At 43.6% G+C, this 20264-nt stretch overlaps 1 protein-coding gene across 1 annotated transcript in view; it reads right to left on the minus strand.

Annotated features, from left to right (window-relative positions):
- dennd5b (DENN/MADD domain containing 5B) overlaps positions 1 to 20264 on the minus strand; it is an 82050-nt gene that overhangs the window by 13692 nt on the left and 48094 nt on the right. Inside the window, exons 4-16 of the mRNA XM_008301895.1 lie at positions 18383 to 18570; positions 14756 to 15334; positions 14229 to 14460; positions 11455 to 11605; positions 10810 to 10900; positions 8367 to 8498; positions 7206 to 7358; positions 6834 to 6915; positions 6662 to 6743; positions 5110 to 5238; positions 4586 to 4707; positions 2725 to 2870; positions 574 to 692 (exon numbers count right to left, since the gene is read on the minus strand). Coding sequence (XP_008300117.1) covers positions 574 to 692; positions 2725 to 2870; positions 4586 to 4707; positions 5110 to 5238; positions 6662 to 6743; positions 6834 to 6915; positions 7206 to 7358; positions 8367 to 8498; positions 10810 to 10900; positions 11455 to 11605; positions 14229 to 14460; positions 14756 to 15334; positions 18383 to 18570 — 2206 coding nt within the window. The remainder of the gene's footprint in view (positions 1 to 573; positions 693 to 2724; positions 2871 to 4585; positions 4708 to 5109; positions 5239 to 6661; positions 6744 to 6833; positions 6916 to 7205; positions 7359 to 8366; positions 8499 to 10809; positions 10901 to 11454; positions 11606 to 14228; positions 14461 to 14755; positions 15335 to 18382; positions 18571 to 20264) is intronic.

The following is a 20264-nucleotide window of genomic DNA, read 5'->3' on the forward strand; positions in this document are numbered from 1 at the left end:
CTGGAAATAATCTATATTTCTCTTCTTGTCAGTTATGTGCAGATCTACACCAACAATTAACACAACTTGTAATAAGTTTCCTGATATATTGTATTCCTCTGTGTTGCTAAGCTTCAAAACTATGATGCACTAGTTAATTCATTCAAACTTCATCTAGACTTGAGAGATCACTGAGGGGTGTTCATCTTTTCAATGACATCAAGTCAACTTACGAAAGCAAGAAAAAAAAAGAAAGAAAAATAAACACCAAAGACATGTTAACAGAGAGAGTGTGTGATCACAGCTGGTTCAATAAAAACATTTAAAAGGCCAGTTTAGGAACGATAACATAGGAAATGTAGAATCCTAAAATCTTGAACACTGGAAGTTTTATCAAAAATAATAAAAAATAAAAAATTGGCTTAGAAATTTCAAAATGTAGTTAGACAGATTAATAGATAATAGATAGAATATTCTTTGTCAAAGGTGTTTGTTAGCAAATTCTGGCAGTAACACAATGCATCAGTGAGAGAAATTGATCATGTGAAAGCAACAGGAATATCAGAACAGGTGAGAGACATCCCCTCTGCTCACCTGTAGGTGTGTCCTGTGATCTCGTTGCGCACCATGACGCAGTCCACCAGCCATTTAGCCAGGAGCCCAGCGTTGTCATGACCCAGCTGCACTGTGGTCAGCTTCCCCAAGTTCTGACACTGAATACAGACACACATAGCAGAGACAGCGTTTACTTTACGTTATTAAAGTCACTCTGCAGAACTAAATAGTCTATCACTGCCCAAACTCCTGATCTAAGCTCCGTGATTAACGCCGTAATCTAGCCATGGATATGACTGACTGTATTTGACAAGTTAAATGTAATTTCTTTTCTTTGGGTTTTCTACATTTTACATGTAGTCACATTACAGGCTGGTCTTTCCTCTGCCTCTCTAAGCAGCTTTAAGCTAATTATTACAGTACAGACATAGAATGGAACAGAGAGCAGCAGTTCAGTGTGCAGTCATGGGGTGAGACACATTCTAGCAGGACAACAGCACGACCGTGACCAAAGCCCAAACTAAAGTGAAGCCATGATGCCCACAGGGCAAACGGATGACTGGAAAAGAAGCATCTGAGAGAGACAGAGGGGGATGATGGGAGATGGAGGGAGTAAAGCTGGGACTTCGGCTAACCTTGAACATGGCGGAGATGTGCGTATGAGGCCTGAAAGCAGACTGATGGAGATGAAAACACTTGTTAACACACAACGGACAGACAGTATAAACAGCGGCGTGGAAAGCACAGATCCAAAACAAGAACATCGTCCATCATTCACACAGAAACAAACAGCAGTGCAAACATGCAACCACGCAGACGTGCTGAGTGAGAGGAGGACAGCAGGACGTCACAGTGTCTTCTCCTGGACGTCGTCCTCTGTCTAACGTCAGCATCACTAATCATGGGAGAGGAGGAGTCCAACACTGACCTCCAGATACAAGAACATACACAAACCACAGCGTACCAAGTTTTAGGTGTGTGACACAGGTTGTCTGCTCATGTACTTGCTCCTATATTACTGTGTCACAGTTCTTAGCTGAATACAAAGCTGTGGTACCGGATAGAAACGATGGACAAAAGTACAGAAACCACTGTGGTTCTGACTGGTGGGTCTCCTCTCAGCCTCCACGAGCTGTGCTGGACTGTGTAGTAGTTTCAGGAGAGTGACCAGATTACATCACGACCACTTCCATGCTCATCAGGCGACTCATGATGGTCCTAAAAGTATTTTTTCCCAACAGTGAAAACATTTTCTCTGAGCTCTATAAAACCCTCAAAATGCCAGTAGACTTCAGACTTTCTTTGTGATAGGACAATGGTATGACGTTAGCTGTACCTCGACATGTTTCGGCGTTCCATCTGTCGCCTTCTTCAGAAGTGTCATCTGACGTGTGTGATGTGTCTATCAGCTGTTTTTCCTGGGTGTGGACAATCGCTCCATCATCTCTATTGAATCAATAGAGATGATGGAGCGTTCCTTCTATCCCACACCTGGGACGCTCTGCTCCAGAGACCACCGCGTGACGGTAGGTGTGGCCAAACTGACACACCCACTGGATCTGCTAGATTGTCCACACCCAGGAAAAACAGCTGATAGACACGTCACACACGTCAGAGGACACTTCTGAAGAAGCCGACAGATGGAACGCCGTCAAAGTACAGCGAACAACTTCATACCATTGTCCTATCACAAAGAAAGTCTTAAGTCTACTTGTACTTTGAGGACAAAGTACTATGGTACATTAACATTTGAGAACATTTAGAGGAGTGAGATTGTAGTAAAATTGCAAATAAGTTGTTCAGACCAGACTAAAGCTCTGCTTTTTAGTTTTGTAGGGGGAATTTTTAATTATGTTCACCTCATTGTTTTGGAAGTCTAAGCACATTAAACATAGATATCTGACATCATAGCAGTGTATTATTGAGAAAAAATCACAGGCATGTCCCCTTTAAAAACGTTCAGCAGCTGCCGTCCATCTTTATCTAAAATAAACCTGACATATAGTGAACGAACACAACCACTTAAACGCCCTGTGTTGCTCCGTCACATGAAGTACGATACAGTAGCATGCACATGTGATGTTAGACAGGCAGTGAAGCAAACACTCCAAACACAGACTAACAGAAGATGAAGTCTTCACACCACACCCCAGTGACTGCTTGTGAGAGGTCAAAGGCCACAGCACTCACGTCAAAGGTCATCTCCAGGACGTTCTTGGGGATCTGCATGATGCCAGCGTCTCCCAGCTCTCCTGACACACACACCCAGGGGTTGGAGGTGGTCATGGCGTTGCTCAGCTTCTTAATGGGGATGATGACGACTCTGTATGGGATCACTGCAGGGACAGACAACAGATCAGCACCAGACAGAGCAGAGAAATAAACACTTACATCCTCATTAGACTCAGTCTGGCTCGTCTAACTGGGTCAGTTTTATCATGAAATCACAGCTGGAGGCAAACAAACTGCAGCAGAAAGGAAAGAGAATCACGGATCGGTTAAAAGAGCAGAGGAGGAGACAAGATCATGCCCATGCTGTCGTACATGTGTGCATGTACTGCATTGATCTGAACGGGAGGATCTGAGCACTCACTGGGCTGAATAATACATTGTGCCTTAAATCTTTGATTAAATTGTACATATACTCTAATGGTTTATTCATACTAATTGCACAGTCAGCCATTGATCCATAATTAGCTTCATCCATCACATAACTGACATCAACTAAGTAACTCAGAAAGGAATGAGCGGAAAGAGGAGACTCTCTGTGAGAATGAAAGACTTCAGATATTTCCCGGCTGGTGTGTGGTTTATTTTAAAATCCGCTATAACATTCTGCTCACCCATCCTATTACAAATAAGCACCAATGAATTTTAGAGTTTTTGAATTTTAAATCCAGACATTTTACTTTACGAGACAGGTCATTTCTTTTCATAGTAATGAAGAAATGTCTGGAGAGCTAGAGTGAGAAATTCAGACCTTTGTTTTCTCATGAAGTGACGTAAATGTGGGATTGTCAGAGTCAGAAAGCTACAGAGATGGCTGGACTGAACTCTCCTTAGTCTGACAGCAGACAGGTATCGGGAGAATTGGGCTTCTGAGGCAACCCAACCATCCAGCAAGCGCTTTTGTAGGATACACTGGCCCTGTTATGCTCTCTTATATCTTTACTACACAAGAAGTTGCTCCCAGAGTGCTGTCTAGGACAAAAAGGTGAGCACAAGTTCACTGTGTTTCAAAGTTTTCCAGATTTCTTGTAACTTTTCAGATTGATTTTTAAAACTCTTTAAACTACATGGCCTTGTCTGAATGTCTTTCCATGGATAAACAATGAAAGCGTGTTCTCAGGTCATGGTACTATTTATGGGTCGATAGTCAGGTGTATATAAAGCACAATGAACCACAGGTCTTCTGGGAATATGAGAAAATCTGCTGGGTCAAAAATATACAAATATCAACAAAACTTTCTAGATCACCAAAACCCATAACTGAAGTTGCTGTACGTATAATTTTGACCCAACAGATTAGTGTTTCAGTGATTCCACCACAGAAAATTCTGAGTTATAAGAGCCACTGGAAACTCAAGACTGCCATGATACACAAGTGTATGTAAACTTTTCTTCACAACCGTACTTCTATCATTTTATAAACTAAATTTTTTAGACAGATGCCTGTTAAGTCAAACAACATGGCAGCACACCAGAGAGTTGATGGTAAAATCTTATTCACGTTGGGTCAGTGTGAAAGGAGCTCTGGTTTAACAACAACTACAGTTTAGCCTGACAGTCAACCTGCCCTGGACCAGCTTAGCTTCCTTGGAAGGAAGGGTTTACCTTCGAGGAGCTAAGCTTGAACTGTGCTGAGTTTGCTTTAAGGAGCAGAAAACATCTGAAACTAAATCTGACTACCTAAAATAAGCCTGGCTTTTCTGGTAAACTTGCTTTATGGAACAGGCTCATGTTCAGCCTGGGACTTGCTTTTGTCATAGCAAAGCAGGAGAAGATCAACTGTGGCTGAACACAGTTTAGAAGCCACTGATGGAGAACTCACCAATGGTGGTGAAGACGCTGGTGAAGCAGAAGTAATCGACGGCGTTGAGCGAGAGCAAGTGGTAGAGGAACTGCTCCTTCTCCTCCTCACAGCGCAGGAAGGCGTAACGCTTGTACAGTTTCCTGTAGACAAAGTCAGATCAGGTTCAAGCACAGCTGAATAATACAGACCACCTGCTGGGCAACGTCCAGTGCCTCCAAAGTCAGTTTGTCTGGGAGTCAACAGAGACTATTTTGAGACTATGGCGTAATTACACACTTGACATCCATAAAAAACTCAATCATACTTTCCTGAATAGTAATTTGGAAAGAAAAACACTTTACTACAAAAAGTGAGCACAGGACTAACATGAGACCTGCTGTGGACATAAAGAAGCCTTCATGACTGTCATTAAGCGTCAGATCAAAGTTAGCTTTAAGCTAAATGGTAACACTGATGCTGTCCCTTATAAACAACACGACTCAGTGCATATTAGTACAGCATCATCTGAACGTGAGAATCAGTCTCCTCTATTAAAAGCTCACTTGGTTAAGGCTTGTCGCGACAGCAGCTGTTTGAGGTGCTGAGACAGCAGTTTCTTCTCCAGGGACAGACGGATCCAGGCTCTTGCTCGGCCCACATCTGTCTTAATCTCTGACATACTCTGGATGTGCCTGAAGAAACAGATGATACGTGGACACACTGAAGATGCAACTGAAAAAAAGCAGGTTCAAGATTCACACAAGCTGAAGGAGGAAACATTTCCAGTGAACAACCCCCATTACTGTAACTGTAAAATGATTTGAACTTCATGCTTCATACAAACTGCTGACTGCTGAACCACTTTTTCTGTATTTGCACCAAACACACCAGCTGTGCCTGTAGGAGTGTGTCAGTGTGTGTTCAACGAAGCCACCAACTGACATCAGAGCCTCAGTTCTCTCTAGTATTTCCCTCTAATCTCTCTACGTTTTCCTCAGGGCTGTGTACAGTGTGGTTGTGCGACTAATAAAACAGAAGGAAACCACAGTTTTTTGAAGGGGAACTTTGTCAGACTGCATGGTGTTTGCTCAGTGCTGCCAGATTTGACTGAAGTATTCCACTGAGACCCGGAAACAGACGGCTACAGGAAGCATAATGTTGGTAAATAATGCAAAGCTGTTGGCTACGATTTTGGAAAACTGAAGTATACGGAACTCTCTTTTAGTTGCTCCTGTTTGCTGTGAACCACTGGATGTACTGACAACCACTACTGCATCACTGTGATACAGAAGAAAACTTAAAAACATCCCGCCTCTAAGGCAATGCCAGGATTCAAAAAGATGATTTTTATGATTTCTTTGGAAGTTAATGGATGTTTGTTTTTGATGGACACTGGAGATAAAGATATCCTCCAGTTTAAAAATGTGCATCATGCCTGTGTGTTGAGATTTGGCTGAGTTCTGACTGTTAATTACCTCCATGAGATGTGCATCACTGTCATTGCTGCAACTACAGTAGTTTCGTCAGTGATCCAAACTAAAATAACAAGCGTCCCTGTGAACGCCACACATCTGTTCCTCCGACCTCTCACAGTATTTCTGTCTCACATCAGTCTCTGTGCACCAGCCGAGTGTTACGTATCCAGTTAGTTTGTTTACAGCGGGTGAAAACTGCTGCTACTTGTATTAAAGTTCCATTTAGTGTAAAAACTTGCCTAAATCCATTTTTTCAATCCAGCCACTGAATATTTGCTACCCTGTGCAAATTCACGTCTACTTAAACCTTTCCTCAGACTTCATAGGTAATTATGCAACCATTTAAAACCAGCGTGAACATAAAGTTTGGATGCTTCTAGCTCAGGTCTGCACTCCTGCGCACCTCCCTGCAACTACATAATCACAGCTGCAACTGTAGAGTTTCTTTTTTTTTAATATAGGCAAGCAGCATGCTTGCACAGAACAGCATTCTGTTGTGAAGGGAACACAGTCTCCACGCTGCTTCATCTCTTTTTCTTTCTCTGCTAATTTGACTGTATACCATAGGAATGCTGTAACATATCTGGAAGTTGAGGATTTCTGACAACATCTTGTTTTACGAGAGGACAGCAGCACATACCTCATATCCTGAATGAGGGACACACGTAGAAACGGCATGGCTATAGAACAATCAGACTTCCTCCTCTCAGGAACGTTAGACACTGCAGAAGACAGGTTTAGGACATGATGAGTCAGATGTGTGTATCTGTGTGCGTGCATGCGTGTGTGTGTGTGTGTGTGTGTGGTGAGACCTGGTGATTCGGCGTGCTGCTGCTCCAGTTTTTCCTCCCGGGCCTGGTAGTGCAGCAGGTGGGACCAGAGGGCTGACTTCCCCTGAGAGGTGACCATGTGTGTCAGAAAGCCAAAAGTCACCATCAAACCATCAAACAAACAAAACAAAGTCTGTTGCTTCTGATGAGATGGCAGATCACATGCACACATAGAGGACTCATCAGGCAATAACTTCTTCTAAAGTCTCAACGTCCAATATTGTTAAATTCCTGATATATCAATGTGTGCCTGATTTGACTACTTTTGCTTCATTCTAAATCTGATTAAGAAAGCTGCACACATGTGCAGCAGTTCATAAATGTGTGCAGCTACATGTTTCTGTGTGTGCTGACCTGCTTGACCTGCAGCCCATGGCTCCAGATTCTCTCCAGCAGGTCACACAGGCTGGCGATGAGAGTGTTCTCCTCCAGTCCGGTGATGTTGGCCTCACCGTGGCCCAGCTCTACTGCCTCCCGGCCCATCTTCTCCACCAGCATACGCTTGGTCTGGTCACACACACACACATATGATTAGAGCAACCACTAGTGTTACCACTTCTACAGAAGCTGTGCCAAAATATATTAAGTCAACTAAACTAATGACCAAACAAGGAATCCAATTTCTCCATAAATGACCACAAACGCTCTGAAGTTCGACTGAACCTTCCACCAAGTAAATAAGAAATATTATTTATTTGGTTTCACAGTTCTACCATCATACGGTGAAACTGGATGAAACAACAATTCTACAGTTTCATTTAGCAGACGCTTTCATCCAAAGTGACGTACATCTGAGAGTAAATACAACACAAGCAAGGATCTGGTCAGGAGAAAACAATCTGGATAAGAGCCGTAGACCAAGTTCAAGTGTGACAGGGCGTTGATGCCAGTAGCAGGCTGTAGGGAGGTAAGAGGAATTTTTTTTTGTTTGTTTCCAGTCTGTCAAGTGCAAAGGTGTTCAGTGAAGAGCTGCTCTTTAGTCCTTTCTTAAAGACTGACAGAGAATCATCAGATTGAACAGAGTTTGGTAACTCGTTCCACCACCGGGGAACCACAGAGGAGGAGAGTCCAGCTATTGACCTCGGGCCTGTTGTGGTGGTCGTACAATTCTTCTGATGCATCTAGCATCAACCCTTTACACTTCTCAAATAAAAACATTAGTACAAAAATTTTTAAAAAAAAACACTTTTTTTAAAAGCATGTTTTCCCCTTTCTTCTCCATTTGGTTCCGCTGTTAGATTAGCTTTCTTATTTAAAGGTGACAGTAACTGGCCTGCATGACAGAGCCTCTATCAGCCATCAGCATGTTTAACCTCATGGGAGTTTTTTGTAATCAAATGTGTAACTTAAATAAAAATTCATAAACCATATCCTGAATTTGAACCACAAAGTGTGTGTGTGTGTGTGTGTGTGCGCACGTGTGTGTGATAGTGTCAAGTAGCCAATGACTGACTGCACCAATGAATCACAGGTCACTTCTAAGTGCAGCAACATGTTGTGGTTCATGTGGTTCACCTTCATGCGACACTCCTTGAGCAGCCCCTCCACAAACTTCCAGTTAGTCTGGGCGATGACGGCGGGGGAAAGGTCAGACAGTTTGGGCTGTCGCAGGTTCTTCCCCAGGCTGCGGGCCTCCTGCATATACTTCTGAAGAACAGACAAAGCCAGTTAGTGAGCTCTGGAGAAAATGCTGTGAAACTGTCAGTGAAAGGAAGCTTTTATAACTTTGCGCCTGTATTTGGACAAACAAGTCGATCATTTCTCGTTATCTGACGAAACAACTTTTTTGAGTGATCATTTTCTGCATCAACTACAATTGTGTTGCATTGTACTGTAAGTATGACAAAGACTAAGATTTGTTTTTAATGTAAGAAACTGAAAAGGACAGGATTTATGTGAGTGATGCTACACAGGGCTGCTGTCATGCTTCTTTAACAGTGGTTGTGCCAGGAGGAAAGCAGTGTTCCTCTGAAGCTATGAAAGGGGTTTAAATGATGTGCCATAGATCAGAGCGCTTTACTGAAATAAGCTTCAGTTCATTTTACCTTTCAGCTCAGAGGACTTCCAAGGATCTGGCCCTACCAGCATAACAGTGACGTTTCAGACTTAAATCTCTTTATTTCATTAAAACTGCTACCATCAGTTATTTTCCAGGTGAGGGGAAATAAATGTTGTCTAATTCCAAACAGTCTTGAGATGCTAAGCTTTGAAGAAATGGACATCTCACTAATCAACCTCATATAACTCTGCTGTGTTGGACTACACACTGTTCCATAAAAAGGATGGTGAACGGCTTCGGTCACGTATGTTCCGTCCTCGTTGTGACAATACTGACCACAGGGGTATACAGTTTACGTTTACTCAAATAAAAAATGAAAAGTTTTATCAGCTAGCTGGTATATAGCATTTATGAACTGCAATTAAATCAATATACTGTATACCTGTTATACTGGTATCTGACAAAAAACATCGAAAAGAGAACTATCGTGTAAATATGAATCGAAACAGCATCCACCTGAAGTCAGTAAATGAAAGCTAATATCAGTAATCGTCTTTCTATGTTTCTGCAGCAGATTCTGACTGCCGAGCATCATGGATTACCAAGAAACGATACATCTCTCTGATATCAGCCTCACTGATCACTCTGTAATCTGTATGCAAGCCACTGGTCCTGCAAACAGAGCTTTTCTTACTGCTGTTGCTTCACATTAAAGGCAGAGTTCTGGTTTTCAATCTAGTAGACTTGTTGTCACATACAGCAAATATCTCCTCACAGTCTGCTCGCTGTCCATTTCATGTGTGCGCTGAAAAAAACGTCCACGTACCACTACTGCAGCGTGTCCTGTGTGTGTTTGTGCTCATGCACAGGACAAAGGGGAAGGAAGATGGAGGTGAGACGGGGATAAAGGGGGCAGAGGGAGTGAACCTGCTAAATACAAACATCTTTCTCCAGAATCCACCAAGTGCTCGACTGGCGTATTTGTGAAGTAAATAGTAACCAAAATTATTCATTAAATTGCATCCATAAAACAAGACACCAGTCATCATTGTGGCAGTAGTTGAGCTGTAAATGCATCAGTGAGGAGTGAAAGATAAAGCAGTAGTCATGAAAGCTGGCTCCAGGCTGCACACCTCCAACTCCTCCACTACATGACCAACTGTACTGCGTCCTGCTACGGTCTGGGAAGCTACGTGCACTGTGTGCAGCATGAAATCAGATTAGTGACGGACTTGTTTTTAGCTTTGATTATCAGCTGCTCTTTGGCTGTATTTTTACAAAGCATCTGCTCAACAAGTGTTTGCTGTAGTATTCAGCTGTCGCTGCTGAAGTAGCTGCGTGTGTCTCCCAGTCAGGCAAGACTAAAATCTTGCAGAATACAATTTAAAACAAATCCACAACTGAAGAGTTGCAGGAGAAGTATTAGGTATGAAGTGTAACAAAGTTGAGGCTGGGAGTGTGGGGAGTACAGGTGAAGGTGGAGGTGGGGGTAGATGCAGGGTCTGTGAAAAGGATTCCACTACACAGGCAGCTCCTGCACATACCAGGCAGGATGCAGAGGCTGATTTTTTTGGCGGTTTGACAGGTGGAGGGGACGCATTGTCCCACTCCCAAAACGCCATGGAGTTCTGCAGGACCAGACAGCCGTCCACCTGCTGGCGGAGGAAGAGTGGTACGACCCGACCACCGGGTACAGTGACACGAGCAGACGGGAGAGTACAGAAGCAAAGAGAAGAATGGAAAAGAAAAGAGAAGGCAGCATGCACATGAAGTCTTAACTGAGGAATCAAATGAAACAAAGAAAACTGAAACAGAAACTGACATGAACTCAGCTACAGAACAAAAAGAAGAGACAAAATAATAATAAAGAAAATAAAGACATGACATTGTTAGAGACCAACGGAGAGGAGGGGGCATTCAGAGGGCAGGGTACAGGACGGCTGTCAGGAGGGTTTCTACCTCTTTCAGGTCGTTATCAAGGGTCAGATGCTCTGTTTGTTGTCTGTGGCGATCTTTTCTGCGCTGAGCTGTCGCTGTCCTGTGAGACCACCTGCACGCCAAACACCATGTCGTTAAAATACATTTATTTTATCATTTCCAAAAGCCTTAAAAAAATCATTTGATATTCACAGAAACATGTGCCTCTAAATAGAGAGAAGGAGAAAGCCTTTGTTTCTCCATGGCTCAGTAGTTAAATGCATCTGAATAGGGGGAAACAAACATATCTGCTACCTATGGAATAGCAAATACCTCATAAAAGACATCTGTTGTCATGTCCTCCTCAGTTTGAAACAGTGGAAGGTGAGTAACTGTATTATCATTAGCAGAGGGCTCATTCTATCCTGTTTAGCTATAAAATAAATGGCAACCCACTTATGTTGTTCACATTTACATTTAAACTTTTACAAAAAACAAGAACTTCTAGTGCTGCCAGAGATAAAGTGAGTTGTACTGTGGCTGACAGTTTAAACATATTTAACATGTTGGGTTGGGGTTAGGGTACAGCTTAGCATAAAGACTGGAGCAGGGAGGGACAGCTAGCCTGGCCCTGCTCAAAGCTTCTCTGACCAGGGCTGCTTGATAGTGGCTTTGCAAAATGCTCACTTGTTATTGGTCGGTCCAGTGTTAAGCACATCAGCCTGCAGTTTGGGGAAGAAGCCCTGCTCGTATTTGCCCTGACCAATCTTCATGTCCAGCAGGTGTGGGTGGATGGCTGTGTGGTCGATCTTTATCAGCCGCTGCTCCATGGCCTGAGCTGTAAACAGAACAGACTCAATGATTCATCAGGTTTTACATTACAGAAAGAAAACGTAATATATGTAGAGGGCATCTCTATGTTCTGAAGTGGGTGGGCACCTTGAACAATAAAGCCTGACATGCTGCTGTCATTTGCAAACAACACTGGTGCCAAAACAAGTGTAAACGTCGTGTATCTTGGCTGGCTCACTTGTCTTAACAAATCTTAACCTTAAATATTCTTAAAGAGAAAGTCCTGACTCCTCACCGGTGCTTACTATCCCTCTCAGCTCAGCTGCCCCTCGATTTGTCTGTGCGATAACTGCCCTCTGGTGGTGTGTGCATGCAGGGTAATACATTAAAGGAAACTGAGCGCCTCTTAAAAAGTAATGATATCCTAAATTATTAAAGCAATAATTAAGCTGCAATAAAACGGAACAATGTGTGTGATCACATGCATGAGAGTGCAGTGAAAGAAAGGTGTAACCACATGTGTCACCACGACAACCAATGCAAGCGTACATGCACACGCCTCCCATCCCAGTGAAGCAAGTATAATATGCTGTAACATCTGCTCATTTACCAAGAAGAGAAACCTGGCTGGACTTCAAACCATGTTGTTTACATTATAAATCACAGCATGAGATCTGCTGTCCTCCTGTCTCTCTCTGAGTCATCATGACCTACTCACTCTCCCTAGAGACCCGATCTGACCATCTTTTCACTCCGGATGCTTCATCTACTTTAAAATCACACACAGCAGCAACAGCCAACACACTGCATCCTAATTTGGTGTTTGTCAGAGCCACTCTGCTTGTTGTCCAACCGTCTGGGTCATGTTGATCTTGTTTTGTGTCTGACTAAACTCCTCAAACAGAAGCTGCAGTATTAATCTGAGCTGTGGGGTGAGCGGCAAGCGGAGGCATTGGAGTGAGTCGCCGCAGGGGCAGGCAGAGGGAAGGGCCGTATTGTATGAGTAATTGGGTACGTGCATGCACTATCGCCTCCAAATGAGCTCACCCTCAGCAATTAACGCTTTACATCGCTCGGCCCATTAGCACGAAATAGTGCAGGTCGCAGACAGACGTCATGCACGGGCGCACACATCAGAAAACAACAGAGCATGCAGGGAACTGATGTGAGTGAAATAATCTGAGATGAGATGAAAAGATCGAAAACAATCTCCTGCGTGGGTTGCAGTGCATACGCCGTATCCCAAAGGCCATTAGTAGTGAGTCCCCGGTTCAGCTTTACTGCATGTAGATCCCCTGCTCTCCATTCTCATATTTCCTGTCTGCTTATACTGCACTTTCTGAATAAAGGCAAACATGCTAAAAATAATGTTGAAAACAAATCTGTCTGTGGATTCAATTTGCGTTGATAAATAGCAATAAAAAAGTGACATTCCCAGAAAGAATTCATACCAACTCATGCTATTGTGCTATTTTTATGAGCACATGATGTTTATCTTTCCTAGTTCCAATTTAAAAAAAAACAACAACAACATTTCCATTGAGTGTCATGACAGATTTGTCAATGAGTTCTGCTTCAAGCTACACAGGTGAGACAGGAGTGGTCACACAGACACTGAGGAGGAAAGTCTGAAGGCTGTTTACCTAAAAAACATACATTAAAATCTAAAACAATCATGGAGTGATTAATTAGAATGATTACTTTTGCACCTTGGCTGGGTTAGTTAGTTCTGAGCAGGAAATCACTGCTTTAATTATATAATAGGAAAAAAAATGCCTGCTGTTGTAGCATTAGAACGCATTCATTAAATACAACAAAAAGGTCAGAAAACGGCAATAATTAGCTTTAGCTAAGACTACTTGAGACTACTCTTAGACCGGTATTAGATAGCTGTAGCTCAGTCTCTGGTTTGTTTTTATTCAAACTAGCAGCATCATGAACATTTTAAAAAGTGAAACAGCCACCAAAGAGTCTGATTAATTAAATTAGCACACCATATATTGACACACATTTTCCACCCTTTGGTTCTTAATGTTCAAAGACATATTACCTGTCTGTATTTCTGCTTTTCTACACTTGCATGAACATCATTACAGCAGAAACATTCACACTGCAGCCTCACAGATTCCCTGTTGGCCTTCAACAGTCTGAGTCAGTCCTGAGTCTGACCTCCTGCCTCACACTGCGCATTCAGCACCAATTAAAGCTTAACAAAGATCAACCCTAACAGCACTAATTGAGAAATTAAGAAAAAAGACCTGAGCAAACAGTTCTACAGTAACACAGTGTCAGAGAGCGTGTGCTTGTGCTTGTATGTATGAGGGCGAGTGATGGAGTGTTTGCTGTGCTGGGATGCAGGGCAGTGAGGAGCAGGGCTTTCTGGTCACTGGGGAGAGATGTGCTGCTTCCACACGATAAATGAGACGAGTAGGGAGGGAGGAAGAGAGAGGAGGGCAAGGAGATGGATCCTGAGTGTTTGTAAATTGCACAGCACAGTGAATCCCGTCTGACCTCGGCTAATGGACGGCTGCATGAAGGACACAGAAACTTGTGCTGCGTGCAGATTGTACGTTTCCAAACACTGTTGCTCAAATTTAAATCCAATGTTAATGTGTCCAAAAAACTGAATCATACTAACGCATGCCGGTGCGTCTCTCTGCTGAACTTACCACACTCCTTCAGAACAGAGCACCTCTGGTAGCTTGAGGATCGGAGGCTGGGGGCGCGGACGTTGTAGAGGCGCGCCTTGTCGATACGAGTGTCAAAGACGCGGAGCAGCGGCTCCTTCTCCTCCCACTGGGACATGATCTTGTTGTCAATGAAGGTGGCGAACATCTGCGTCTCAATGAAGTGGGACAGAAAAGGAAGGTAGGGCTCCGGCTGGTCTGACAGGAACGACGCCTTGAGGTAAAAAACATTTTCTGGTAAATGTGAAATTCTATTCTGTTCATAGCAGCCAGATGTTTTCAAAACTCTGCAGTAGACGGTGTTTGACATACTGTCATTTACAATCCCTGCACTGCTCTAAACACAAGCTATGATTAACCTTGTAGGAACACAACATTGAAACTGAGTTTGTTTCCCAGTGTTACACACAATCTAATAATTATTCATGCAGCACCAAGAAATAGCCTGAGAAAGAAGAAATGTCTGTTTAAAGTTGGAGCATAAATACGCTGCACAATGAATGTTGTACCTTGTCAAAGTTGTGCATTTGCTCTCTGTTGGTGAGCCAGGAGTCCAGATCCGGGGCGCTCTGGATGACAAAGGCTTCGTAATCTGCAAACATGGTGGTGAAGCGGCCGGCGAACACCTCCCTCAGCTGAATGTTTAGCTTGGCCTTCCTCAGCTCCTCCTCTTCGGCAGCTGTCCGGCCTCCTTGTCCCTCAGTGTCCTGAGCTTTGACTCCGGCCCTCAGGGCCTCCACGCGGGCCACAGTCACCCCTGTGCGCTTAGTCAGCGCCTGCAGTCTCTCCAAGGTGGCGTTTCCCTGTAGCAGCTCCAACACAGCCAGCTCCTCTCCTGCCAGGTTGCCATTTCGTCCGTCATCCTCCAGCTGCCGGAAAGCGGTGGTCTTGCGCTCCCTCCCCGGGGTGGATGGGGTGCTGCTGGGACTGGAGCGGGTCCGCGGTGGGGCGCCTGTGTTGTCTGTGATCCCAAAACTCAACAGCACTTCACGGAGCTCCTGGATGAACTCGGGCTTGTTGGGGAACTGGGGGAAGTCCTCTGGGAGCTCGATGTAGTGGTTGTCAATGTCCACAAAACACAGGTTGGCCTGGGGCAGGAAAAGGTGTTAATATCATCAAACAGAGCATTCAAGACATAAGGGCAACATTTTCAGCACTGATATTACGATATAATGAAAGTGTCCTCTGCGGGCTGTTGACAGCAGAAACAGCGAGCTGGGGCAGGTATTATCAGGAGGCATACTGAGGACAGATTGGTTTTAGGTGGTTTGATGGAGGTTGGGAGATGTAGGGTACAGAGAATGTAGGCCAGTATGTGATTGATAATAGCACATTCTCAGAGATCAACCTAAATCTGACATAATAGAGTTAGAATCACACCCTCATGTGGGCTTAAAGTAAAACCTCTAATCTCTGTGTGAGAGATTGAAACCACACAAAACCATGCAAATGGGAATGAGCGTGCATGCGTCTGGGAGAATAGGAGTGATAACGGACCTTCTGATTCTAATCTGACCCCAGGGTGTGGTGTGTCCATGTGCTGGTGACTTTTGGCTGCTGACTGCCAAACGCACTGCAAAGCATCAGCTCTGAAGATCAAAGCTAAAATCGACTGACAACCAGACTTGAATGATAATGAACAGGACAGGATTTCGGCTTCATCTTCCGTGTAAAGCCTGCAGTCAGGTTTTAGAAGGGCAGGATACACCGCAGTCACACAGTATCTCTATAAAGTGTTCAAAGTGCAGCGGGGGTAGGAGAGTTTACTGCTAAATCAGGGGACATTTGGGATAAGAAAACTAAAATGTTCTTGAATGATAGTTAAAAAAAAAAAAAAAACAGCTACATTAGGTGAGGTGTACGTGTGTTCACGTAGCCTCTGTAGGTCTACAGTACAGAAGGCCATCCACTTGGTTGGAAAAAAAAAAATTGCTGGATGAACTCAAACAAACTCTGCAATTCCTTTTTCCCTGCAGAAAGAATGCCCCAGTTTGGATGTAGAGCCCATTAGCGATACTCAGGCAAAGAGCTGGAGGAGACAAATATGAAATCCTTCTGATGACAGTGTGATGTAGATGATATGTCATCATTAGGAATCACGTAAAAAACAGAAACTCTGTATGAAAGAACAGAGTTAAAAGGAAAAACCCTGTCTGGCAATAATTCCCCAACTACATCCATATTTTCCTCTCTCACATCATTGCCCCTCTGCTTTGCTTTAAGCCATTCTTTCATCACCAGCCCATTTCTAGGTCAACACTACTTCAAAGGATCATTTAGAAACACAGGGAGATTCTCCAATCCTTTTAGGCGGGGGTTCCCGGGTGTGGGGGGATCGGCCGAGGCGGCTTGTGTGCGCTCTGTAGCAGCATCCTGTGCTGGCTGGGATAATTAGCATCCATACGGAATGTGCCGGATTAATGAGCGCTTGGAGTCGTGCGGGATGTAAGCAAAGCCGGAAACCGGCGAGCCTGGATGTTCCGCTTTGTTAGGGCCTTATCTCGCCTTAACACATGAATACACACATTCATATTAACTGTAACCCCGCGCTGGGCTAAACACTGGTTCAGAGCCATCATTCACCTTCTCACTGTCTGACTGGGGCTGAAATAAAAAGGCAGGAAGAATGGAGCCACAAAGACAGTCCACTTCAGACTCACTTTGCCTTGAGCTGAATTTGTACATGAATGCGGGTAATTCTCTGTTCAATAGACCCTTTTCACAGCCAACGTTTAGCTGGCAGGAAAAGCACAGGTGTTACTAATGTCATTAAAAATGGCTGAATCCCATTCAGCTGCGTAGACTCCAGAGTCCTGCTCCTATACATGCTGGCCTATTGTCACGGCTTACTGGGACACTCGATGGAATAGAGCCATCAGTAATGAAATTGGTCTCCCCTGTGCTTTTTCTGCTGTGACAAGTCAAAGTGTCTGCTGTGAAAAGGTCTGCTGGATGTGTGTGTGTGTGTGTGTGTGTGTGTGTGTGTGTAGCTAGATAAGGTACAGAATTTCATTTAGAACAGACAGGTGTTCTTTGTCATTTCCTGTTTGTCTGAACAGGAGCCCCGTAGTCTGCCTCCTGTGTGTGTGTGTGTGTGTGTGTGTGTGTGTGTTATGCTGGTGCTGTTGTTCACGTTTGGCCTTGGACAATGTATTGTCAACAGTCCTGACTGCAAACTGTTGCTTAACTTATGATTCTTTTGGGATCCTCCTGTTGTACGTTATACACTCACTGAGCCTTACAGAGTCTAAACCTGATTCATTCACAAGCATTAAACCCTGAGCTAATGTCAAAATCCAGATCAACTCAAATGCTTTTCTCACTTGCATGTCTTTGCCCTGGGCAAACCTAAACCCAAAGTCAAGGTAACGTCCTCATTTCTCACTACTAAGTGTGACATCAAGGCCCAGGATTCACATGTAAACAGCAGGACCTACAGTCAACAGCAGTGAAAACAGGACTCAGGTCATTTATTCAAGTAAATGTACCAATCCAATAATCTAAAAGTACCACTGAAGTAAAGGTCCAGACATATTATTAGAAAAATGCTCTGCATGAAAACGCATTAATGTGTAAGTCGTATCTGACTGATGTATCTGCTCAGCAGGAACACATGCAGCACTCGTCTGTGGAGTAATGAGGAAACAAACCTCATTACTTCTCAGCATTTCTTGCCAATCCCACTGAACACCTATGAGACATGCTGCACAGCGCTCTGTGTCACCATCATCAAAACACCAGATGAGGTAGCGTCTTTTTGAAGAGCGCTCGCCATCCCTTCAGTCAAGTTCCAAACACTAAGAGACTCTAAGATGAGGACAACTGAAGCTGTTCTGGAGGCACTTGGTGAAAAACTACCTCGCTAACAGTGCTTTAAACTGGATTACCTACTCATTTGTAAAATCTGATTTTACGCCCAGTACAAGTTTCAGAGTTATATCCATTATTAAATCTTATAAGTGAGGACTAAACCAGTGCCTCTTGGGTTATTGGAAAAGAAGTCAAGGGTTAAGCATCATTTTTCCAAGATCTTCAGTGATGTCTGGAAGGATTATAGTTTTCACCGAGACTGAAAAAGGTGTTGAACCTGTCTGACTAAACAGTCATTATGAACAGTAGACAGGCTGGTACTGTACCTCCTGAGGAAGCTCAAGTTTGGAGCGATCAGTGCCTTCTTTGGACTGTAGGCCCATCAGGTAGGGAACAGGTGCATCCAGGAAGTGAAGGAGGGAGGCTGGCAGGATGGGAACATAAACGTGCTGCCACTGGAAGGGAAACAGCAAGGTGGTGATGCCCTCTGCCACGGTCATCAACCGCTGGTAGTCTAAGAGACACACAGAAAGAGTCACGATTATACGAGGAACAGGCTAAAAGTGGCAATCTACACGTCTAAACCTGATCAAACATGGAGGGAAAAAGCACAGACGAGCTCTTTACCAAAACATTGGTGTGTTTTTAGAAGTTTCTGAACGACAGAAGGAGCTCATTACCACAGAGCAGTGATAATGAAAGAGACCTGTCAGGTCGACTCTGGAGATTAAGGGTTGAATTGTGAGAAAGAGAAGATAAATTCAGAATATTACATAGAGTTACTACCTATATGAGGATGGCTTTACTGTAACACACTCGACAGAAGCGACCAGAGGGAGTGGGGGAGACAGAATAAGAGGTTTATGAAATACATAAGCACATATAGTGAGAGTATTAATGTGGAGGAGGGACGTAATCAGGTGATTCAAACTGAATCTGAGAGTGACTTTGAGTTCAAAACCCGAGGAATTACATTGTGATGGATTCTTTTCAATCATGTTTTCATGTGTGTACGTCGAGAGTATTCCCTCTCCTGGTCTCTAAATCAGATTAAGGCCAGTGGGTGCAAGCTGGCTTTAGTATTGAGTTCAGCAGCAGTTTCATTAGATGTTATTACGATGGCCAGAGCGTAAAGTCTGCACAACCTCAAGGAAAAGGCAATAAAAAAAACAAACAAAACATGACTGAGTTATACCAATTTATTCAATCAGCCAGATGCTTTCTGTGCTTGCCTTCCCTTTGGTCATTTCCTTTCATTCCGTCTAGTATGACAGTATATATACACATACATATATATGTGCTCAAATGAAACTGGATGAACAACTGCCGTAAAGATCCAGTTGCAGATAAAGTAGGTTAAAGTTATGGCAGAGTACATGTCACACTCCAGTACACCAGAGTCGACACGCGTCTTATTCCTTGGCGTGTTTTCAGAGGTAACAGGGAGCAGAATCTGGGGAAAGTATGTGTGGAAGTTCATCAGCAGCATCAAGTGTGTCTTCATGTGCACCTCTAGGGTGCTAATGATGAGCAGCTCAAAGAACAAACCAAGCATTAGTGTCACAGCTGTTTGGAGAGGAGCAATAAACAACTCTAATTCACCCTGCTAGTCATCAGCAGGCTGAACAAAGCACGAGGCTGGTGACAGGCATGTAGCGACAGGAAAAACAGAACATGTGTGTGCTGTGGATTTATTTCTATCTCTTTGTTCTTTGCCGTCTTTCTCACAGTTTCTTCCCTCACTATGTACCTGTGTATGTATGACTGGAAACAAGAGAAAGGTAGAGCAACACTACCCCGCTGGCAATTAGCAGCAAAAAAACCCCAAAAAAACAAACAAAAAAACAAGTCTTTGAAAAATAGCAGGACAATGATTTCATTTGGTTTTTATTTATTTTAAATTAGAGCACATACCCTACTCTTAATTTAAGGTATTACATCTGTTAAGCATCAGTATGCAGCACTGTCACTGTGAGCATGTTAGCATTTAGCTCGCAGCGCTGCAGCACAGCCTCAGAGCTCATAGCTGTTGCAGCGGTCCACTTATTCAGCTGAAACTTGCTGAAAATGGCTTTCTGTACAAGCTCAAGGTGTTCTGAGTTCCTGTTTCCTCCGATAACTTTCTTTTCTGCAGCTATCTTTTCATCTCAGTGCTTCATTTGTACCACGAGATCTATGCCACACTGCAAGAGGACTCCTCGTCAGAGA

This window comes from Stegastes partitus, unplaced genomic scaffold, assembly GCF_000690725.1.
Source record: "Stegastes partitus isolate 25-593 unplaced genomic scaffold, Stegastes_partitus-1.0.2 Scaffold1726, whole genome shotgun sequence".
Taxonomy (NCBI): domain Eukaryota; kingdom Metazoa; phylum Chordata; class Actinopteri; family Pomacentridae; genus Stegastes; species Stegastes partitus.